The following is a 25191-nucleotide window of genomic DNA, read 5'->3' as shown; positions in this document are numbered from 1 at the left end:
GCTGAGGAAGGCCATATATTTGTAAATCAATATACAGAATGTAGGGTAAGGCCTGCCGAAGGAGGTGGAATTTGTAGGGAAGAATTGAAGATGGAGAGGTCTGACTGATATTGTTGGGGAAAAGAGAGTTTCAGACCCTCTTTTAGCAGGCAAGGTTAGAGTAGTATGAAAGCAGGGTACATCAATTACTCTCAACTCATCTTTAATTTTCTAACTTCTCTAATGTTACCCTTTATTAATCCATTATGACTTTATCTATGACTTTTTTAAACCCTTTTCAAAATTTATTGATTCCTTCTTTCTCTCAAAGATCATTCAGTAATGAATTCCAGAAAATACCACACACCGTGTAAAGAGGATTAAATTCAGCAGCATATTAACTTTCCGTGTTCATTCTAAGAGTACTTGTTCTAGAAGCTAGTCACTGATCTTCTCTGAGATAAGAAAAATGTAAAAACTCCATTATATCATTTGCAACCTGCATTCTGAAGGCCCTTCTCCCAACTCCCAGATCTGTTTTAGCACTCCTGCTGCATTTCTCATCCTAAACGGGTAGTCCATACTACAGTCTGGATATGAAAGAATTCATCTCTGAGGGACCAGTGACCTACTCTCCATTGTCCCTAGGAGGGAATGTGGTGAATAGAGCTGCACTATTCTTTCCTGAAGTGAAGTTAGCATCTCAGGAATTTTTCCATTAAACAGCTACCCCGTTTATCTTAAATACTTGATTGCTTTCTCTCCAGCCTTCTCCTCATCATTACGATCAACAAATCAATCTGTGATATTTATTGAATGCCAAGAATGCTATCACTATAATGCTTACGAGAGTAATAATAATAACTGATGATAATTATGATACTTGTTAAGCCCTCACTATGTGCCAAAAACTGTTCTAAACATTGGGGTAAATACATGTTAATTAGGTTGGACACAGCCCCTGTCCCACATGGGTCTCACGATCTAAGTAAGAGAAAGTAGGATTATTTTAAAAATCCTCATTTTATGGATGAGGTAACTGAGGCATAGAGAAGTTAAGTGATTTGCCCAAGGTCACTCAGCAGACACTTGGCAGAGCCAGGATTAGAACCCAGGTCCTCTGACTCCCAGGCCTGTGCCCTTTCCACTAAGTCACAGGTCTCAACTTTTCTGTTGTTCCTTAGTTCCCTCATCTACAAAATGGGGATTCAATACCAATTCTCCCTCTTACCTTAAACTGTGAGCCCACTGTGGGACCTGAACATCTTGTATCTACCCCAGGACTTAATATACTTCTTAACACATAGTAAATGCTTAACAAATACCACAATTATTATTATGATTATGAGTTTATTTTTATGTTCTCTGCCTTATGGGATCTTAAAATGTGATGGGAAAGACAGATAAAAATGTTTCCAACAGTGAAAGCATAAGGAAGAACAAGTATAGAGCAAGAAGTAACAAGAAGCTCTCCAAAAACCTCAGGATGAAATAGCTGAACAAATAACTGACTAAAAATAAAATATAAAAATATGAACATAATACACATGTGTACATGAGCACTCTCCAGTGCCTTGACTCTCTTCTGGAGAGTTGGGTAAATTTCAGTCTGCATTAATTGATTTTCTAGCAGTTCTTAGTCTATACAATGGGTCTGCTACCTGTTTCATTTCTGGAATCATCAGCTGGTGAACACAGGCTTCAGGTGGAAGAAGCCCATCCTATACATATTTGGCCTGCTACAAAAGAAACCCTTTTCCTAATGCATCACACTTCTCTATATTGCCCCATCATCCATTGACACTTAGAGGCTCTATCTCCCAAGAATTGGCAGGATTTCAGAAAACAGTAACACTGAGTTGTTGGTTTCCTGATCCTTCCTAGCAATATAGTTAAGTGCAATTTCTGAGGAATTCCATAGATAATGGCTAATCTTTACAGAGAAATGTTCACTCTTGAAATTTCCCTGCTCTCTTGCTTTAGGAATGGTTAGCACTTAGACCACAATAGGATCTCTTTATTACTTATTCAGCCTGCAGATTGCAAAATTTAAGGAATCCCTAGTGGTAATAAAAAGTAATGAGATTAACAATTCCATGGGTTCAGTGAGATGGGTTACCAGTGTTACTTTTATAAATAAGAAAATTCACAATTATCTTTTGAAACTTATTTCTTCTTGAAAATCCAAATGACTGAATTAATAAATATGGCCCATACGTGCAAGAGCCAACAGGGTAGACTTTACAGTTTGATCTTGAGTTATTTGACAGAAACACATTTCAAAGTTATATAAATCCTTTCATATGAACTATACACAATTTTCTGTTTATTTGTCTATAGATTTTTTTTTTTTACAACTGAATGAAGGGAAATTTGCAAGGGCAACTTCAATGAGGAACATGCTTAATAGGAAATAAGTAGCTAGGGAGTGCTAAAAATGTACCTACTTTAGGTTGCGCTGATTTTTTTAATACTAAATTTGAAACATATAGGTTGTCCCATTTAAAGCCTTGACTTCAAATTGCCATTACTTTTTACACCCAATTAAATTGTCAGAGTAATGAAGAATTGCCCAACTGAGTAGAGCTGTGAGGATTCTCATAATGCTGCTTCTGCAGTCTTAATTTGCAAATGTATTTGACTAAAATAAGAAATTAAAGTTAAGTCTCCAACAATAAAATCTGTAATGCTTCCACCAACCACTGTTTGAGAAAGACATTGAAAGAAAACTTGTTTTACAGAATGTCTTTCCTAATGAAAAGGCAGAGAGCATTTTTTCTTCCACAATAATAAATTCTGACTATGAAAAATGATTAATATGCCTCCATTCCATGATAAAGATTAAATAATGATCATATAAAAAGGGTACACGAAATGCTTGGCACTTTCAATCAGCTCAAAGATCTCAGCAGCTGATAATATTTATAGCTTAAAAAGTGCAGAATTGGTTTAAGACTATCTTTTTCCTAGATACATGCTGTGTACAGAGACAAGAAGAGTGTGATCAGGGCTCCTGAAGATTCTATTAGACAGTTTCCATCATGAATGACATTCATGTACTTGTTTGATCATTAAAATGGCTGTGAGTGATCATTATCAATGAAGGTCTATGAAGAGAAAGTCAAAGTTCTTTACATAAATAGTAAAAAAGGCTTAAATCCAGCAACTCCACTTTGAAATGACCACATTTAACCTTTAAACTTTCTGCTGATAGTTTGACAGTCCTTTTGTCTCCTTCAAAGGGTGTGGTCTCCCTTTCTCATGCTTGTCTTTTTTTATTTTTTTTTTTGAGAGAGAAAACCTCCAGGATATAACTACAAAAAAGGAAGATTAGATAAAGCTTTAGGCCAATTAGGCCTACACCAATTTCTATTCTTGAAGCAAATCACCAGTCCATAAGAATGTTCAATTACATTCTCTGCTCCAATTTTTCTCCATAATCTAAAGAAGCATCAATGATAGGCCTCATTCCAATCCAGTTAGAATATTTTATTGACAATTCTAGGAAGAAATTTTACATTTCCATAAACAGCATAGCTTCATGGAAAGAACAGGGCCCTGGGAGTCAGAGAACCCAGGTTCTAATCCCAGCTTGGCCACTTGCCTGCTGCGTGACCTTAGACAAGTCCCTCAACTATTCGGTTCCTTAGTTTCCTCATCTGTTAAAGAGGAGTCGATAAAGTTTTTTTCCTCCTACCTAGACTACGAGCTCCATGAAAGACAGGGACTGTGTCCAACCTGACCATCTTCACACAATTGGATGTGCAAAGGACAAATCATTTTGGGAAGACATTATTCAGTAGAAATCTTATTTTTGCCTCAAATATGCATGGATGAATTTAAAATTAACCCCTACCAAAGGTCAGTCAGTGACAAATGGAACAGATAGACCAAACAGAATTAAGGAACCTCAAACCACTAGCCCTACTTCTAAGCCCATCTGCTTGATTAATGGGGGTCATCTCAGGCTTTTCCTCAACTCTAGATCAATCCCTCTAAATTTGCTTAAATTCCAGAGTGGCCTAAGGTCAATTTCAGGGTCCAAACAGCCTTGTGGTGGAAGGGGGGGATGAGGGAATTTATGCCCAATAAGAGGCATGCATGAAACCGTGCCATTACCCTCTCGTCAGGATAGTATGATTCCTACCTAGAGTTTGGCCATCCTATCATTCTGAGTAGTGACAGAAAGGACTAGAAACCAAGAATTCTTTTGTTCATTTGAAAACAAGGCTAACTACTTTAGCTCTATTCAGGAGGCATCATGACCTATGTAAAGGGCCCTGGAGTTGAGGTCTCGAGACCCACCTTCTGGTCCCAGCTCTACCACTGGCTTCCTTGGTGACCTTGGCCAAGTCGCTTAACCTCTCTAGCTCTCAATCTACAAAATGGGGATAGGATATGTTGTGAGTTCAGTGTGGGACAGTAAATGTGTCCAATCTGATTCCCTTATATCTACCCCAGTGTTTACCACACAGTAAGTAAGCACTTACTATGAGAAGCTGCATGGCCTAAAGGAAAGGGCATGGGCCTTATAGACAGAGGACCTGGGCTCTAATCCAGGTTCCAGCACTTGCCTGCTGTGTGACTTTGGGCAAGTCCCTTAACTTCTCTGTGCCTCAGTTCCCTCATCTGCAAAATGGGGATTCAATATCCATCATCCCTCATACTAAGACTGAGAGCCCAAAGTGGGACCTGATTGCCGGAAGCACATATACTAATTTTGGAACTATAGAGAGAAGATTAGCGTGGTCCCTGCGCAAGGACGACATGCAAATTTGTGAAGTGTTTATATTTTTTTTCTAGAGAAGCAGCATGGCTTAGTGGAAAGAGCTTGGGCTTGGTAGTCAGAGGTCATGGGTTCTAATCCCACCTCCACCATTTGTCAGCTGTGTGACTTCACGCAAGTCACTTAACTTCTCTGTGCCTCAGTTACCTCATCTGTAAAAATGGGGATTAAGACTGTGAGCCCCACCTGGAACAACCTGATAACCTTGTATCTCCCCAGCGCTTAGAACAGTGCTTGGCACATAGTAAGTGCTTAAAAATACCATTATTATTATTATATTACACCAGAGCATAGTAATAATAATGTTGGTATTTGTTAAGCGCTTACTATGTGCAGAGCACTGTTCTAAGCGCTGGGGTAGATACAGCGTAATCAGATTGTCCCATGTGAGGCTCACAGTCTTAATCCCCATTTTCCAGATGAGGTAACTGAGGCACAGAAAAGTTAAGTGACTTGCCCTCAGTCACACAGCTGACAAGCAGCAGAGCCGTACAGTCCTTGGAGCATAATAAGCACTTAGCAAATGTCACTATTATTACTATCAGTATTATATGTTTCTGTACTGGTTATTAGGGTTGTTTTTTCATATTCTCACTTTTAGGTTATTTTATATCCATAAATGTATGATTTCTTCACTTTTCTTATTAAAAAGAAAGTTTCTCAAGGGCAAGGGTTACATGCAGCTTTATTTTTTTTTCTTTATATCCTCCAAACATGAATACAGTGAGTGTAATGCACACCCTAGGGGCTCAATAAATATTAATTACAATGATGGAGTAAATTGATGAAAAAATCTGGTATGCCACTGGGAATCATTGGACTTTGATAGTCTATTCGGTGAATAGCCATGCAGGCCACGATCACCAAAACAAACAAGTTTGAAATAGTCTTCTTTACAGGGAAAACTATTTTCAATTGTTTAGGATGGGGCTATTGATATTCAAGTCTCTGGTAATTGTTGGGGGAATGTTTAACTGCACTTTGATGGAAGGAGTGCAGTACTTTGATTAACAAGTGTACTTTGCAACAGATATGCAGTACTGAAATAAGTAAGGTCATCACACTAGACTTTTTAAGCTCTACTCGTATTATATATTTAGTCAAAAGACTTATTTAAACATAGACTGTCCAAGACTGTAAACTCCTTTAAGGGCAGGGATCCTGTCTGCTAATTCTGTTGTTCTCGCCTGAAACTTAATACTGCTCAAATACTATTGATTGAGAATCTACCATTATCTCTGTTTGCTTTGTTAATGGTGGTTTCACATGGTGTTTAGGGGAAGAGAGCAAAGTCACATAAACTGCTCTTACTGGACAAAATGTGATGCCCTGTAACACCCTTTGGTGGTAGGAGTTTATAGTAAATCATTTAAATGAAATAATTTGTCACAGTTAACTCTTTGCCAATGATGTGTTTGTGAGATAATTTGAGGGAATTCCATTTGCTGTTAAATTAGTGGGTGGAAATTTTATTAATGCGTCTTTGTAACAAAAATTAATGGGAACATAGCAAGTCAGCTGCAGCACTTGATGTCAGTTTACAGAAGGTATGACAATATCTAGTAATAAGATCTGTCATAATAAGATCTAATGTCATGCCAAAAATGCAGTGTACATAAAAAGTGACTCTTAATATTCTGCTTTAAATCCTTGCTGTTTTATTCTCCTAGAATATTAGTATAACAAATCACGTTGCTCTGAGGCAATCGATTCATGTCCATCATTTGTAAGGAAAAATGCTAAAATTCCTGATTGTGAACAGTTAAATATTTTACTATGAGGAATCAGTTCTGCTAATGAAGTCTACTGAGATACATTTCTTTAATGTATCTGACTAGTGCACTTTAAATTCATCCCGTATTTATGAATGCAGTTTGTCATGTTCCACCTAGAGCAAAAAGGAATCTGACTCATAAAACGGTTAAGCGAAGTAATAAAATTACTTTTACTATCTCTTGATAGGGAAACAAAGTGGGGAATACTAGTTTAAGTGCATTAACCTAAAATATTTACTACATCACACTTTCCTAAAAGTTAATCAAATTAATACTTTAACCTTTCTACATATAATACATGATCTTCTTCTTCTGCATGTGTTCTTCAAGTCTTAAAAATGGATTTAATCTTGCTGTCACTTTAGTACCATCAGACATATTCTATATTTCAAAGAAACCTTTCTCTGTCACCTTAATTGCTGCACACCTGATGAGATAATACTTCTATCAAAAATCACTAGACTGAAGAGCTATGTGCTGAAGGTCTGTATGAGCCCCTTTCTTCATATCCTAGCCTATGCATTTTATATATTGTTTTATTGCAATAATCTTAGCAACTGAAACTATTCTCTCCCTTCTAGGCTGAATGCTAGTTGCTTTGAAATATGTTGTATCTACTGTAACCACATCCTCATGAAATTTTATTGCCTTCTTAAGCGAAAATATTGCTGATGATCTGATCTAGTGACATCCATTTTATACTGTAAATGAAAATCAAAGGGAAAAGTTTGGTTTAACTCCCCTAATAAATCAATAGTATTTATTGAGTGCCTACCACATGCAGAGCTCTGTGTATTAAGCATTTGCAACAGTACAGTAGAAAATATCTTTACTTCCTAAGGAAGTATGCCTTGTACACTGGTCAAGACTGGTGTCCCATACAGGGACAGGGACTGTATCCAATCTGCTTATATACTATCTACCACAGAAACAGTGTATATGGCTGCGAAGTCTCTTTTGGGGAGTCTTTCTTTTAATAATGTTGGTATTTGTTAAGCGCTTACTATGTGCCAAGCACTGTTCTAAGCACTCGGGCGATTTGGTAGGTCACCTCAGGTCACAATTAGATCACGCATCTTCATAAATGGTAAATAGAGTTTGAATGAGTTGAGAACACATATATTTAAATGGCATATTTCAGATGGAGTTTCAGCACTGTTACACAGATCATCTTAATGAAGCATTCCTTGGCCCACCCCTCTCCTCAGAACACTTCCCTAGCCTCCTACAATCCTCTGCATGAAATAAAAACTCCTCAAAATCTGCTTCAAGGCCCTTACCTATCAGCTCTCTTCACTCTATTCTCCAACTCCCTTTGTTCGTTCTAATTGTACCTTACTTTGGATTCTCCTATTTCCAAACCCTCATTCAAGGTTTTCTCTGGCTGGAATTCCCTTTCCTCCTTCATTCAGTTAGACCACAGCTCTCCCACATGCAAAGACCCACCTCTTCCAACAGTTTATTCCCAGTATCCTGTCATTGTATAAAGCTATCAGCCATGTCTAGAACTTATGAACATATTTATATACCTATTCTTGGTACTACTGTATAAATGTTTATTCAACTGTACAGTCAATTATACGTTTTGACTACCCTATTTGTAAGTGTTTTTTGTCTGTCTTCCCTGTTAGAGTATAAAGCTCCTGTGGACAGAGAAACTTTGTTTTGTAATTCACAAGCCTGTTAGATATTAAGCATTTAACAAATACCCTTTTTTTAAAGTACCTAGTATAGTGCATGGCACCAAGCAGGACTTCCAAAAATACTAATATTGTTACTTCAATTAGATCTTAACTTCCCCCAAGGCCTAGATGTTATCTTTAGACTCTAACAGGGAGCTTTATACTCTAACAGGGATTACAGACAAAAAATACTTACAAATAGGGTAGTCAAAACACATAATTGACTGTACAGTTGAATAAACATGCTTGTATTGTAATTCCCTTCAGTGCTTCTTAGACTGCGTTGCACAAAGAAGAATTCTGACAATGACCAGGTACGTATTTCTAGTACTACCCTAGGAAAAGTTTCCAGTATCTTCTCTAAGAATATCCATGCTGTGATCAGTCAGCCTTTTAAGATGTAAACTCATAAATCTATTGTCTGAAAATAATTCCTCTTTGCCTCCGGCAAGAATATGTATATACCCCCTATATAATGTTCACATGTGCTAAAGGGGATTAGACTACACCCTGAAAATGAAGCCTAAATACTGTTTTAAGGTTTGAATGTAAGCACACCAAAACAAGGAAATGTAAGTTTAGAATCAGTATGCAAGTCACATCAATATGCAAACACTACTGGAACTTTAAGAGGATAATTTATGAAAATAAAAATTAAAACCAAAAATATCAACTCATGGGTTTACAGATAGTTTTATATTTCATATTTCCTCAACTATGTGTTCAACTTTGCCTCAGTGAATGTGAACTGATGACACTCCAGGACCTCCCTGCAAATAAGATGGTCCTTCCATTTGCTGGTGATTTTGTCTCTTAGGTGATTCTCCTGAAATGATTTCAGTTGTTGCATGTACCTTATGCAATTGATCTCTCTCAAAGTATCAGAGAAGGTGGACAAACCACAAATTTATCAACTTTCAATTTGCTCAGAAGCTTGGGAGCTTATAATCTAGTAGGGAAAAGAAATACATTATAGATAGAGGAAGCAACAATCAATCCATCAGTGGTATTTATTGAGAGCTTCCAGTGTTCAAAGCACTGCTTGGGAGAGTACACTACAACAGAATTAGCAGACATGGTCCCTGCCCATAACGAGCTTACAGTCTAGAGGGGGAGACAGCCATTAATTTGAATAAGTAGCTTATAAAATATTAATTAAAACTATGTACTTAAGTGTTGTGGGATTGATTGGCAAATTTGCAAATGGCAAATTACTGCCATTTGCAATAATATCTGATGCTCTTTTCCATTCCACTTCTTGATACCACAGTGTTACTAAAGGCTCTGGATAAAAGGATGGTAATCCATTCCTGAATGTCACACATGAGCCAGTCCATCTGCCACTATAGCTTCTCAGCAGTATACTGATGCTGCGCTGTTTGACACTGTGCTTCACTGTGTCCTTAAAATATTTCTTTAGTCCACCCTGCTCTAGGTCGGCCCGATCCATTTCACCATATATCAATTTTGTTCTGGCTTCTCTTCTGTCCTATCTTTTCCACACAAAGTTGTATTGCTAGGAGTTATTACTTCAGAGCTGACTTTCATGGTCTTGCCATCTGATGTTAAGCACAGGATGTATGTGGTGCTAATAAAACTGCTCAAGTAGCTGGAGGTGATGCTCATAACAAACACAGGGCTTGCAGGTAACAGACGTCTGTGATCCCTATTACTCTGTAAACCATAGGTTAGGTCTGGAGCACGATGGCCCATTCGGTCTGGCAAAGAATGTGCTGTCCTTCTCCGCGAGTGCACTACTGGACTGTGTTTTCCACAGGAAGCAGAATTCGCTGATGGCCTTGTAGACAGACATCTGCCATATGCTCCCCTGGTACAAGATGGTATATCAGTTTAGTCTTCCTCAGTTCATAGTACTATCATTGAGAAGGTACACTCAGAGACCAGTTGCCTGACTGCACCATAGCTAAATACAGCTAAGGCAGATCTCATCTCAAATGATTGAAGAGCAGAGCAGACAGATCCTTTCCTTAGCTCTTTGGGGAGGATGTCATAATTGCTCACTCCCACTTGGGAGGGAAAAATGAAAATGACTATGTTGATCATTTTCATAGTTTTTACTTCACTGGCTTACAGGAGTTTTGTGAATACACCTGTTGCAGGTATGTTTGAGTGTGTGCTTAATGATTCACAAAAGGATGGTTATTTGTTAAGTGCTACAAATTATACCTGAAAGACAAACTTTCTATTTGGCTACAAAATTTTCCTATAGACAGTGACGATGCAGTGTATCTCAATGCTTTATCATTTGGTATCAATTTATTTCTACTCCATTTCTATTTTGCAAGCCATTTCAAGTAATCTGCATTCAGTACCGTAATTGCCAGCAAGCGCGCTGTATATTGGCCACACTTCTTTTTGTTTCAGTCTTTCCTAAAATCCTTTTGTGTGACTGTCAAGCAGCTGTGCTTTCTTCTTTAATGTTTCTAGTCCCGCTCCCCAGCAGAGACCACTTTATAACACAAACTGCAAAGTACCATTTTCACAGCAGGGACAACAGTGTTCATCTTCAAAGAGAGGCATTAATAAAATGAGACTGTAATGAACATGCTAATTCTGATCACAGGGTACTGCACAATGGCAGAAAGTCTACCATATTCTCCCTGAAAAAGATATATAAAGTTTTTTCCTACTGCTATAATGGCACAGACTTTAAAACAGACATATTTCTTCCCAATGTGTGCAGTCATAATTCTCTTCTGTCTGAAATATCTACTTCCTTTAATCCACTTTTAATTCACGATTCTCGTGTTCATTTTGATCGGGAAATATCTTTTGTCTTAGTTTATTATCTCACTATCTACCTTTGTACTCAGGGTTCAGAAATAGCTACCTCAGATCGATATACCTGAGGCTTTTGTTATGGTCATTTCAACTCAAATGTATTGGGCTGTGAGGGCTTAGCATTATCTTACCAGACTTTTCTAACAGTTGCTTGGACCCTAACTTTTAACTGGTTGCTTTATGAATTGAAGGAAACAGCATGGCTAGAAGAGAGAGCATAAGCCTGGGAATCAGAAGGACCTGGGTTCTAATTCTGGCTCTTCCACTTGTCTGCTGTGACCTTGGGCAAGTCACTTAACTTCTCTGTGCCTCAGTTCCCCCATCCGTAAAATGGGGATTAAGACTGTGAGCTCCACTCTGAGACAGCGACCATGTCCAGCCCAATTATTTTGTATCTACCCCAGCCCTTAGGACAGGGCCTGGAACATAGTAGTCACTTTACACATGCCATTAAAAGAAGTTAGGAGTAATTAAACATATATCATACTCAGCTATATTGTTTTACGACAGCATCGCATTGCAAGATAACTCAAAAAGACCAAACCTGAAATGTGAACTGAACACCCAAGAATCAGTGCCTGTGTCACAGAACCCATGACAAAATTAGTAAGTAAAGTGTTGAAAGGGGACTGAGTCTGAACAATCCATTGAAAGGGAAGAAAAACAAGAGAAAAGCAAAACACCAATGAGGCTTCAAGAGATGAGACCTTAAAAGGGAGGTTTTCACAAATAACTAATTCATAAGGTGTCAACTACAATTCTGTGATATGAAGTTAAGAAAGTGCTGAATAGGGAAAGAGGGGCCTATTTAAGTTCCCCTGAAAAATAAAAATCTTTGATCCACCCTCTTAGAGATGACTCCCTGCTAACTCATTACAGGGAAATTCTGAGGTGAAATCCCTAGGTAGCTATACAGTAGTTTGGGACTGCGTGATCAGGAGACTGCCTGATCAGACTGCATACACATTTTTCCAGCTCCCTACCAGGGATCTATATTCCAGACAAGTAATCTGTCCTAGAGAGCAAGCTGAGGAGACAGCAGGGGAATTAACCTGTAAAATTTGCAGCCAATGACAGAAAGAGTAGTAGTGCTGATGTAGTAAGGTCCTCTACTGGACTCTTTAGGTGGGTTGTTTTGTTTACACTTTGCATCTTTTCTGATTTACCTACAGGCTTAAGAGATTGCCTAGAAACAAATGATCTTTGTCTCCATTTATAAAAGAGTCCTTGAGAGTCTTCTCGCCAGGGCCACTTTAAAGTCATTAGATTGTCTCATCCAGTGGATGAAGGCTCACGTGCCTTGGAGACAGTGAAAGCCTCTTGGGTTAGATATTCTTGTTATTATTAGACCTCCTGGTAACAGGTGGAAAAGACACTTCCAAGAGCATCTAAATTTGGCCTGGGAGTGGATTCTGGAGAAGGAGAAATTTAGGAACTAGGCTGCCTTGTTTGTTTCACTGATAACCTTAGTTCAGTGCCTGGGCGGGTTTGGCATTATTAATTCTGAGGGTGAATTTAGGGGAATTCAAGTGCCATTCCCACTGTCTTCACTAAGAGGTGATGGGGTGGGGGGCAGGGTGGATTCTACAGTAGATGGGAGACAGGACCAACCATCAGGATGGCAGGAGGGGATGGTGGGTGGAGTTTTGACCTAACCATTCTGTGAAGGTTTTCTATTCCAAATGTCTGAATAATGCCCATTTTAAGATTGATGGTAAGATTGTCAGTAATTGCATTTTGCATTTGCTTTTTCTTGACAAGTGCTCAGGCTGTACTCTGCCAAATATTCTGTATGATGCCACTGGGTTAAACTGCAACCTGCATGTAAGGAACAGCACTTAATACAGTGCTTAGTACATCATAATCACTTAATAAATAACACAATGAATCATAATAATTATGATGGAATTTATTAAGCGCTTACTATGTGCCAAGGACTGTTCTAACTGCTGGGGTATATACAAGGTTATCAGGTTGTCCCACGAGGGGCTGACATTCTTAATCCCCATTTTACAAATGAGGTAACCGAGGCATAGAGAAGTTAACTGACTTGCCCAAAGTCACACAGCTGTCAAGTGACAGAGCCAGCATTAGAACCCAAGACCTCTGACTCCCAAGCTCATGCTCTTTCCACTGAGCCACGCTGCTCCTTACTGAGGAATTGCTAAGGAACACAACTGTTACACCTCCTTCTTTCTGTAATGGCTGCTAGATGACTGTTTCAGGGTGCAAGTTCCATGAAACCAGGGCTTGTGCCTTTCAAAGTTCTAAAACCCGTCAGCCCAATTCTCCCACCTCATTCTCCCAAGGCCTAACATTGCACCTCAACAGAACAAAAGGGGAAAAACACCCTTCCGTCACCCCTTCCTTATTCTAGTCATACTAATAGTATTTATTAAGACCTTACTGTTCTCCATTTTACTTTGACTGATCCCCATGTGGGACAGGAACTGTGTTCAATGTAATTAACTTGTATCTACCCCAGTACTTAGAAAATATGTTTAACACAGTGTTAGCGTTTAACAAATACCATAAAGAAAAAAGAGCACAGTCCTAAGTTTGAATATGACACATGCTGGCCTTCAAAAGAGAACTACAAGCTGGGTGACAGCTGTACTACCACTCACTCCACTCCTTCCCAACGCAGCCCTCTGAGGTATGTCACGGGCTTTTGCTTTATGAGGAGGCAGGTGGACAACTTACCTCTCCCTTCCACTTTGATGGATGAGAGTTCTTCCCAGAAGATTTCAATCTGGTGACCTCTCTGCAGTAATGCTAGACATTAGGAACATTTTGAAGGGAAGCTGCACCCACATATTCATGGATCAAATACAACTGAACAGGGTGGGTTTTTTCCTAAACGTAACCCCCTTAATTTGCTTAGAAATGTGTACTGGACCATCGCCTGCCAGAACAAAGGAGGAAGGGCACTGATCTGAATCCCTGCTGCCGATCCTTTCCATGCCGCTGCCGAGTGGCAGAAGGCACCCGGCAACCGCCTGGCACAAGGAGAGGGCAGGCCAGAAGGAAGGAGGTGTGACAGTGGATAAGGTGAAATTCAGCCAATAAGAGGAGGCTGTGCCCTCCCTTTCCTGCTGCAGATAACGCCTTACACTCTGATGCTACTGCTTCTATGTCCTCACTCACTTTCACTGCAACCACATGTTCGAGTTAGGGAAGATAAAAGTAAAACTAAAGCCTTATCAACCTTTTAAGTCAGTGAAAGGAAAGGAAGGCTTGGAACTGCAATGGGGGAAATGCATAAAAATACTCTTATTTCAGTAAAACTACCAAGAGCGCATTAAATATTCTTTAGGATACGACACATATTTCTTTTCAATAAAATCCACTAGGGAGTTCATAAAGTTCACCAGCTGAATTTCTTTAATGACTTTGGCATTGTGTTAGTGGTTAGCTTAAAAGCAATGTAATTCTTATATCATGCAATTCTATTTAGAGGACTTTTTCATTAAAGCACATTTAAATCAAAGGAATATGCTATGGTTTTCCTATTTCAAAGAGAATTGGGACTGGGTTCTAAATGGAATTAAAAAGAAAATCTTAGACAAAAAAGTATCTGGGAAAGTTATATTGTTTCATCATTGTTTGTAAATCTAGAACAGGTGTTAACATCTGGAAATGAATGGGAATTCAATTTAGAAATTGTTTCTATCAAAGTTTCTAGGCAGGAAGTATATTTCATGCTATGACTAATCCATTTTGAGATTAGCACATATGCTCTGGTACTGGATGTTTAAGAATCTACTTTCCATTCCAACCCTACTTCTGAAGTAAAGTTTTAAAAATACAACACAGTTGCTACATGACATTGCACATACTACAAGAAGTTTGTTTCCCTTTTTAAAGACAGAAAAACTCTTGGAGATTTATTTACGACTTCTTACAGAGAAAGTTTTTTTTTTTCCCCTCTCGCACTAATATCCATAAAGTAAATAGAGACCAAATTTACAAAATCTGTCTTCCCTCAAAGGAAGGAGATTTTGCCAATACCGATACAAACTGTACAAATTTGGAAAGAGATGAATGTCTTTGCTTTAAACACTCTGCAGCACTACAAAGATTTATAAGCAAAAGTTAGCTCTGATTTCATAAAGAATCTAAGTTTCAAAATCCTCTCTTTTACAAAAGGGTTCATCCAAAGAGAGGGAGAACAGTGTAAAAACTTCAATTCTGTTCATAGATTTGACTGCTCTAGAGGTTCTGACTTTTAATATTCTCTTCCCCAATTTAATGTTAGCCTTGATTGTTGGTATTTAGCTAAAGAAGAAAAAAATGAATTAAGAGAATCATGTGCAGTGTCATGAAAGAAGGATTAAAACACCCAAGGAAACCAAAATGGTGGCTAGAGAAAAAAAAATTATTGTCTATCAACACCGGACTGAATTACAGATATAGCAAACTATTAATCTCTATCATTTACTCCTCGGCACTGTCATTTTGAAATGAGTCCAGAAAACAGAATGTACTGGAGGGCTGGCACAAGATTCTATAATAAAAAATATGAGAGTCACAGCTAAAGATGAGAAGAATTTGACTTTATTGACCTCAGCCAATAGTTGCTCAAGAAAGCCAAAATATGAAAAAAAACCCAAATTCACATTTAATATTTTCACCCAGTATTTTGATGAGATTGTTTCAGGGCAGTATATCTGTAAGCGGAGTCCATACCTATCACTTTTCCAAAATTAGCTTTGGTACTTTGCTGAACACCTGCCTAACGCAACAAGCAAAGAACTGCCTTGGATTGCAGAATCAGACTCATTTCTCATTTACCCTTTGCACAGAGGAATTGGCACAACTTAAATATTTATCTGTGCTGGAACCTTTACTTTCTCACCCCATCTAGGACATTTCCTGTGTAATGAGAGCATGGATTCCCATTAAGTAGTGAAACATCCACAACATTTAGCCTATCCAATTCATTCAAGTCTCATTTGGAACGCTCTGTAGCTTGAGGAAGACATTGGTGTTGCCCTGGCAAGGACTCTGAAGCCTCAGTTTTCGCTCCTTTTTTTCTTCATTTGAGAAACACATACAAGAATCAAAGTAACAGCACATTTTGATAATGGCATTCGAAATAAAAAAAAATCTTGCTAACAGCGACTTACCACGTAAGACAGTGAGTCTCGTTGATACACTTATTTCTCCAACACTGTTGGAGGCAACACATTCATAAATAGCCTCATCCCGTGGAGTCCGTAGAGGCTGTATTCTGAGAACAGATCCCGATCCATCATCAAACTCTATTACCTATTTAAGGAAACAACAGCTGTCAAAGGTGTTGTTACAAATGCCTACCTCTCGGCTAAACTTATGTATTTTGGGGTCCTAGGAGAAATACCCACTTGAGTTTCTGACATAGTTTAAAAGATGTAAGCATGTCCATTGAAACCACTTAATGAATTCTCTAAGAGTAGATACACGCTTTAGGAAAATTAAAGGGAAAATATATGAAACCAAAACTTCTAGAGCCCCATCTGGGACCAGGACTATGTCTGATCTGATTATCCTGAACCTACCCCACCACTTAACATAGGACTTGGCACATAGTATGTGCTTAACAACCACCACAATCGTTAGCATCATGATCATTATTTCTGGGCTATCATTTTTAGAATAAAATGGTTTGGTATAAAATACAAGTGTAGGTATTGGCTTTGCACATGTCTGTTTCAGTGTAGTAGCTATAATTTTCATAAAATAATAGCTTCCAAAAAGTGGTATACACTTGCTATCATACCTTCCAAAAGGACGATATTTAATAATTGGACAACATAAAAGGAAATAATTTATGCCACCAAATTTAGCTCATCTGGTACAAAAGGACTTCTTATTCAAGGATACAAATAAGAGAAACATGAAGAGAAGCTGGATAAATCTAGCACTTGTGCAGCACATGAGACAGCTTTCATAACATAAGAGCCTGATGGCTAGCATTAATTTTGCAATAAATCATTCTGGAATTTGTTCTAGCTACTAGAATTCTCTAATATTTTGAGACTGTCATTGCTGTAAAAGAAGGTTGTTTCTACCAGCAGAAAATGTTTTCACAGACCAACCTAAATCCCCCAGCATTTAGGATAAAAAATACAATGCCATTAAGGAAATGCAAAGGCTTTGTGATTTGGGGAAATCAAGGCACCACCAGGATGATTACAATTAACAGGAGTGCTTTCTTAATAGTAATAAACATCAAAAATAACACACAAAAGATATGATTAAGAAGTCTTCTGGCTGCCTTTTCTGCAATTATGCCATACCTTCAAAGATTATGTTTTGGAAATTCTGCATTCGCTGCAGCTCAGTTGCTCATGGTTAGCCCAATGTAACAGTTGATCAAGAGGACATTATAATGTTCAGGGGAAACAAGTTTACATTGAAATAGAAAAAAATACCAATTGTGTGTTTTACTACAGGATTAAAAAAGAGAAGTGGCGTGGCTTAGTGGAAAGAGTACGAGCTTGGGAGTCAGAGGTCGTGGGTTCTAATTCTGCTTCTGTCACATAGCTGTGTGACTTGAGCAAGTCACTTAGCTTCTCTGTGCCTCAGTTACCTCATCTGTAAAATGGGGATTAAGACTGTGAGCCCCACGTGAGACAACCTGATTACCTTGTATCTACCCCAGCGCTTAGAACAGTGCTTGGCACACAGTAAACGCTTAACAAATACCAACATTATTATATATATATATATATATATATATATAGGAAAATATCAGAAAATATCACACAGATGACTTTGCTACCTTGTATCCTTAAACATTTTATATATATATTAATATATATATATATAAATTCTCATCAGTCTTAGAGGGGTTTCATGATGTAGATTGCTGTTATAAAAAATTCCTCCCGGATATGTTAGTGTACCTTTCATTAAAGCACTATATAATGAGCTCTAAATTATTAGGAAGAAATTTTTCACATTGTAATCACTCAGTCCTCATTAGCAGATCTCCTGCAAGAAACCATATTAGTTGGAAAGCAGGTTGTCAGGCTTTATATGATTAAAAATGCATAATTTGACAGCACTTAAACACTTAAAAAAGGTGCTTGAAGAAAAGATTAGTACACTCACAAGAAATGAATGTTCTCTTTGTTTTTCAAATAAGTAGGAGACATTTTCTGGGCCCGATTTTCATTAAAACCTAATACCCTTGTAGGTTATTTGATAATGTCTGTAATGAATTATGATTTCATTATTTTAAAATCTGGCTGGAAAAATTAAAATGTGTGCTTCAGTTTTCAAAGTATTAATTCATGCAGTATCTTTTATAATCAGGCTATAACTTAATAATGATTAGCTCCTTAATTTAAGTAGTTGTTGATGTGCTAGTAAGCTAACAACTCTTCTCCTTCAGCAAAATCCTGAATTTAACTTCAAAAACTTATCAGCTATTTAGGTGACATTAAACACAATCAGCAATTGGCAGGGCCAGGTGAAAGTTGAATAGTATCTCAGTGTATATCCACTTCCATTATGCAAATTTTAAATCACAGATCAGCCCTCATTATATTCTAGGGAGCCTTTTCTAACTCATTCCTAGAGACATCACATATTTAATCATCGTTATAGGAGCTGATCTACAGCAGTACTACTTTTCCCGGAAAGAAGTCAATCAAAATGCTCCAGGAAATTTCTAGGTCATGATCAGGAAACACTATCTACCATCAATACCCATCCTTCATCTCTTCCCTGGTATTTCTGAAAATGATTTCTTTAGGATGGCTTCAGTCTTTTTGAGTGCACACTGTAAGAGTTTCTTCCTGAGTAGTCCACTTTAGACAGTGGGCCAAGATTTCCCTCCCTGTATATAAAAGCATAGAAGAGAGAACCATCCCCCACACGGAGCTTCATTAATGTCTCTGACATGTAAAGGCCCAAATAAATAAACTGGCCAGATGACAAGGGAAGTTAGAAGGAGTATGTTTTTCAGAGGAACAGAACAATGGACCTAATACCTCAAATCTCTGGTTGCTGACTTTCTTTCCCTTTTTGTTCCATACAATTTTAGGTCTTGGGTCTCCTGTTGCTTGGCAGATGAATGAAGCAACTCCTCCAGAGACCCCTGTCTGATCAACGGGGGTTCGTGTAAACCTCGGCGGTGCTGAAACAAGAATAGAAACAGCATAATCAAATCAAAGGTAGAGACACAGTTGAGAAAAACATACCAAATACACAAAACTCAGGATGAGACAAAGTATTTCAAAATAAAATTTTCAAAGAAGAAACTGTAATTACTTTTGAAGATCGGTTAAAAAAGTAAGGGGGGAGGCTGAAAGGGTCAAGTTATCTATTAATGCTTTCTTGGTTGTATTAAGGCAGGTATCTAACACCATCAGAATAGCAGCATCGCACATTAATTTTTATCACCATTGTAAAAAAAAATCCAATTTGTCCTCTATAGCAAAATGAGCTCATCAATCAAAGTGAATAAAATCACAGCTCGTGGTTTGATGTTGCTATCAGGGTATGGCCAGAAAGGAGCCCTCATTAGCTATTAAAATTGTGACATTTCAGAGAAACTCTGGAAGACCATAAGGAAGCCAGAGATACCCTTTAAACCCAGGAAGTCAGATGAGCCAAACTTCACTGCCTCCCTAAAACCAAGCTTTCTAACTCACATTAAAGTGAAAAGAAGCTAGACAGTGACTGCTTTTCTACTCCATACATAAATATATACATGTTTTACTTTGACTTTGCATGCCCATATTACCTTATGCTACTAGTCACATTTTTCCCCATTTTCTACATTTGCCTTTTTACATATTACCTGGACTGCTTTCACTTCTCTTAGTATCATACTCATTCTGAAGTCACTATTCTAAGTCATTCACCTTATTTCTAATCAACATTCACCAATGCTCCACACTTAGGGGCAGGGTGCTTAACATTTTGTTTTATTGTATCTTTATATACACTAGCACAACCCAAATTCGAATTACTATGGACTATAGCTAATCAGGGACAAGTGTATCTGACTGCTCCACAATATGTTTGCATACCCAGTTTGGGTCCCCCCAAATATTCCTGTTTTCCAAGAGATTCAAAATGGAATGTATTGTGATATTAGTGTACAAAAAATACTTTACGGAGTATTAATAGAGAAGGAGTATTAATAGAGAAGCGGTGTGGCTCAGTGGAAAGAGCACGGGCTTGGGAGTCAGAGGTCACAAGTTTGAATCCCGGCTCTGCCACTTGTCAGCTGTGTGACTGTGGGCAAGTCACTTCACTTCTCTGGGCCTCAGTTACCTCATCTGTAAAATGAGGATTGACTGTGAGCCTCACGTGGGACAACCTGATTACCCTGTATCTACCCCAGCACTTGGAACAGTGCTCGGCACATAGTAAGCGCTTAACAAATACCAACATTATTAACGGAGGCAGAGTTGGGAACACAGACTGTGTACTATCCGTGACAGAAAAGAATATTACATCTGCTTACATCAGGAAATACAAAACCAATGGTGGTGGAATAAAAAGTCTCATATTCTTCATGCAAATTTTGTGAACATGGCCAGTCAATTAAAAAACACTTATTTGTCAATACCAAAAGTTCAATATCTAATCATGCAATTAAAATTCCTGTATGCTTTTCTTGAAAACTCAATAGATCAGTTTAATTCTTCTTACTGCCAGGATCATTTTTCTATACAAAAGTTCATTCCACCTATCCCCACTTGCCAAGAATCTCCAGTGATTGCCCATCTACCCCAGCATCAAACAGCATCTCCTTATCATTGGCTTTAAAGTACTTAATCAACTCGCTTACTCCTATTTTACATTTCTGACTTCCTCCTGTGACCCAATACAGACACCTCGTTCCTCTAGCTCTTCAACTATAGAATAAAAGCTATTAGAAGCCAAGGCAGAGGAGACTAGAGACTGAATGGGGGTTCAGAAGAAGGCTCCTTTTCCCTTTTCCTTCTACATAGGATTGTTGCCAGTTTTCCAATGAATGCAAACCATCAAGTTCACTGCTACACTATCATTATTGGTTTTATTTCCATTATACCTGATTGAGCATTTCTAAAAGAACACGCATATTCATGGACATTGCAACGGGGAAATTAGTTTCAGATCCTCTGATTGTTTGCTTTGAACTGGCACCTCTACTGAAGGCTTGCCATTTGACATGTCTGCTGAGTCTATTTTGAAGGCTGTCAACTTCACAGTACAAAGAAAGTAATGGCTGACACCTTAAGATAGAACTGAATTCTGTCCCGAGACCAAACAGAAATCAGCAAATGACTAGAAGTTCAAGACACTATGAAGCTTGAGGCTATAATTCTGTTCTTTAACCTCCATCTTAAAATGAAGGATAAAAACAATAGTAATAATAATAATGATTGTGGTATTCGTTAAGCTCTATGTGCCAGACACTCTACTAAACACTGGCTAGATACAGAATAATTGGTTGGAAACCATCCCTGTCTCACATAAGGCTCACAGTCTTAATCCCCATTTTATCGATGAGGGAACTGAGGCATGGATAAATTAAGTGACCTGCCCAAGATCACACAGCAAATGGCAGAGTTGGGATATAGAACCCCGGCTAGACTACTGTGTCAGCCTTCTCTCTGACCTCCCTTCCTCCTCTCTCGCCCCGCTCCAGTCTATTCTTCACTCCGCTGCCCGGCTCATCTTCCTGCAGAAACGATCTGGGCATGTCACTCCCCTTCTTAAACAACTCCAGTGGTTGCCTATCAACCTCTGCTCCAAACAAAAACTCCTCACTCTAGGCTTCAAGGCTCTCCATCACCTTGCCCCTTCCTACCTCTCCTCCCTTCTCTCTTTCTACCGCCCACCCTGCACGCTCCGCTCCTCTGCCGCCCACCTCCTCACCGTCCCTCGGTCTCGCCTATCCCGCCGTCGACCCCTGGGTCACGTCCTCCCGCGGTCCTGGAACGCCCTCCCTCCTCACCTCCGCCAAACTGATTCTCTTTCCCTCTTCAAAACCCTACTTAAAACTCACCTCTTCCAAGAGGCCTTCCCAGACTGAGCTCCTCTCGTCCCTCTACTCCCTCTGCCACCCCCCTTCACCTCTCCGCAGCTAAACCCTCTTTTTCCCCTTTTCCCTCTGCTCCTCCACCTCTCCCTTCCCATCCCCACAGCACTGTACTCGTCCGCTCAACTGTATATATTTTCATTACTCTATTTATTTTGTTAATGAATTGTACATCGCCTCGATTCTATTTAGTTGCCATTGTTTTTACGAGATGTTCTTCCCCTTGACTCTATTTATTGCCATTGTTCTTGTCTGTCCGTCTCCCCCGATTAGGCTTTAAGCCCGTCAAACGGCAGGGACTGTCTCTATCTGTTGCCGACTTGTTCATCCCAAGCGCTTAGTACAGTGCTCTGCACATAGTAAGCGCTCAATAAATACTATTGAATGAATGAATGAATGAATGAATGAATGAATCAATGACTGCCAGCCCCGTGCTCTTTCCTCGAGGCCACGCTGTTTTCCCAGTGTGAACAATATCTGGATTTTAACAGATTCTTGTAGCCTTGGACTTGCTTTAATTTGGTATTAACTTGCAAACCCTGGCTGGGAAAGAGACATTGCTAGACAGGCTCTGGCACAGCCTGGCCCAGAGTAAATTGCTGTATCATAAACATAATCTTGACTGTGCTACCCTGTGTCTTCTATTCCAGTTGTTAAGGTTTTAAATTGATATAGTGGCTACAATCAAGTCAAGCCTAGCTGGAGAGGGGAGCCAACATTCCAAATGTCAGTGAAGCCAGAGGTATGTCTTCCGTTTTATTTCTCCCAGCTTAAAAATGATACTAGCCGAACAGCTGAGGAGCAGTAACCTCTTATTAGATCTCTACATGGGGTTCATTATTCTGAGAGGGAGAAGGGGTTGTGGAATATATATACACCAAAGAAATTCATGATTAAAGAGCCATGGAATTTTTTGCTTTAATATTACCACTCCAAAAACTCATTGTGGACCTGATGGTAGGTAAAGAGTACAGAAAAGAGGGAGGAACTGAAATCTGCAGATGTTGAACTCACCAGTTCTCAGGATTCAAATAGGTCCCTTTTTGCTATTGCTACAGTTGCCTGCCATTGTTATCTGGCTTTACCTGACAAAGCAGGGTTTAGCAAAATGCATTTCTGCTCAAGGCGATTCTGGCAAGTTGAAGAGTCTGATCTTTAATTTAGCTAATGCAGAGTGCTGGAGAGGTTAAGTTACTATTAAAGCCCAGAAAATCTATTTTCTAAATGGAAAGTAGTTGAGAGGCTAAGCATGCACATGAGTCAGAGGAGAAACATGGCTGTTATTTCAGAACTTGCCAGTCATGTTCCATATGAAGTTGCCTGTTTTCCAGTATTGTGCATTCTTATGATGTGTTCATTAAAATAAGAGCTTGGGCTCCATCTGCCTGTTACCTCACAAACAGTTTGACTACAGCCCCACATGGATTTACTAGATTACACCTTTTATGAGGTTGTTAAAATGTGACACGAAGTATCTAGGTACTAAATGTTGTCAATTTCTTGACATCAACATAGATCTCAGGTGCTGGATTCTCTTATTGGAAAATAAAATTACTATACCATTACTGCTCTAATGTTAATAAGCAGAGCTATGTTCAAGGAAAACTACAAAGCTATTTTTAACTTCCCTTGAACTGCTGGGTTGAGGTCAAAAAGCACTCTATACTTCACTTCATTAAGAAATCATTAGATATCAATGAGAGTACCTTTTAATACCACCACTACTAGCCATGAAAAAGATGGTAGAAAAGCTGCCGATTGGATAGGTCAGCTGTATGCTTTTCAAAGCTCAAGTAAGAGAGGGTCATTTAAATCAAAGGCCCCATTTAATTTAATTCAAAATAATCATGTGAATAACATGGAAATGTGGAGCACAGGGCATAGCTCTAACAGCCTGAATTAATTGGCTTTGTTTCTTTTAGCTGATTAACATTTCCTTAAATAGCAAGATTTGTTTTGAAAGGTGCTCTCTGTTATAATAAAGTTCTTCAGATTTTAAGAGTGAAACTAATAATGTCATATGTATTTTCCAAAAGGAAAGCAATTAAATAGGAAATGTCTACACCTACATAAATGCAAACTGGCTCAGAAGTTCAGAGACCTATATAAAAAGGAATTGAAATGGCCTAAGAGATAAAAAATGACTACCTAGAATGGAAACTAGTGAATCCTAATATTTTTGTTTTTTCCCATCCCAATATTTAGAAAGTGTGCAAAGATGGAAGTTGAAATAAGCACATGCACAAAATATGCTTTAAAATGTAAGTGATTTAGACTGTATTATAATTATAATTATTAATCATATTGATTGAGCACTTACTGTGTGAATAGCACTGTACTAAGCTCTTGGGAGAGTACAATATAACATCAAACACATTACCTGCCTACAACGAGTTCAGAGTCTAGAGGGGAGACAGACTTTAATATAAATAAATAAATAAACAAATACATAAATAAATTTCAGACATTTACAGACATATTCATACGTGCAGTGGGGGAGAGAGGATGAATGAAGGAGCAAGGCGCAGAAGGGAGTGGGGGAAGTGGAGAAGAGTGCTCAGTCAGAGAAGGCTTCCTTGAGGAGATGTGCCTTCAATAATGCTTTGAAGTGGGAAGAGAAATTTTCTGTCTGATATGAGGGAGGGCGTTCCAGGCCAGAGGGAGGGGTCAGTGGTGACACAGATGAGATCGAGGTACCATGAGAAGATTAGCACCAGAGGAACAAAGTGTGTGGGCTGGGTTGTAAGAGGAAAGTAGCGAGGTTAGATAGGAGAGGGCAAGGTGGTTAAGTGCTTTAAAGACAATGGGGAGGAGTTTTTGCTTGATGTGGAGGTGGATGGGCAACCACTGGAGTTTCTTGAAGAGTGGGGAAACATGGTCTGACCGTTTTTGAAGGAAAATGATTTGGGCAGCCAAATGAAGTATGGACTGGAGTGGAAAGAGACAGGGGGCAGGGAGGTCAGCAAGGAGGATGATACAATAATCAAGGCAGGATAAGATAAGTGCTTGCATTAACGTAGGTAGCAGTTTGGATGGAGAGGAAGGGGTGGATTTTGGCAATGTTGCGAAGGTAGAATTGACAGGAAATAGTGATGGCTTGATTATATGTTTGAAAGACTTCTGTAGACTTATGCATTA

General features: G+C 38.8%; 1 protein-coding gene and 1 non-coding gene across 43 annotated transcripts in view; one reads left to right on the top strand and one right to left on the bottom strand.

Moving 5' to 3' along the window:
* The window catches only part of PTPRD (protein tyrosine phosphatase receptor type D), a 1860044-nt gene that overhangs the window by 278514 nt on the left and 1556339 nt on the right, over positions 1 to 25191 (bottom strand). For 24 of the 42 annotated variants that reach the window (XM_007655602.4, XM_029056270.2, XM_039910767.1 and 21 more), the window contains 2 exons: positions 19007 to 19152; positions 16154 to 16295 (listed from right to left, as the gene is read on the bottom strand). In XM_007655602.4, the coding sequence (XP_007653792.1) occupies positions 16154 to 16295; positions 19007 to 19152 (288 nt within the window). Of the gene's footprint in view, positions 1 to 16153; positions 16296 to 19003; positions 19153 to 25191 lie in introns of all 42 variants that reach the window. The other 18 variants (XM_029056273.2, XM_029056261.2, XM_029056268.2 and 15 more) reach the window with 1 other exon arrangement.
* On the top strand, positions 4672 to 4776 carry LOC114808309. The gene has a single exon (XR_003756155.1). It is a non-coding gene; the product is annotated as a U6 spliceosomal RNA (small nuclear RNA).

This window comes from Ornithorhynchus anatinus, chromosome X5 (genome assembly GCF_004115215.2).
Source record: "Ornithorhynchus anatinus isolate Pmale09 chromosome X5, mOrnAna1.pri.v4, whole genome shotgun sequence".
In the NCBI taxonomy this organism is placed as follows: Eukaryota; Metazoa; Chordata; class Mammalia; order Monotremata; family Ornithorhynchidae; genus Ornithorhynchus; species Ornithorhynchus anatinus.
The sequence above is the reverse complement of the archived record's forward strand: the minus strand, read 5'-3'. Positions and strand labels throughout refer to the sequence as shown.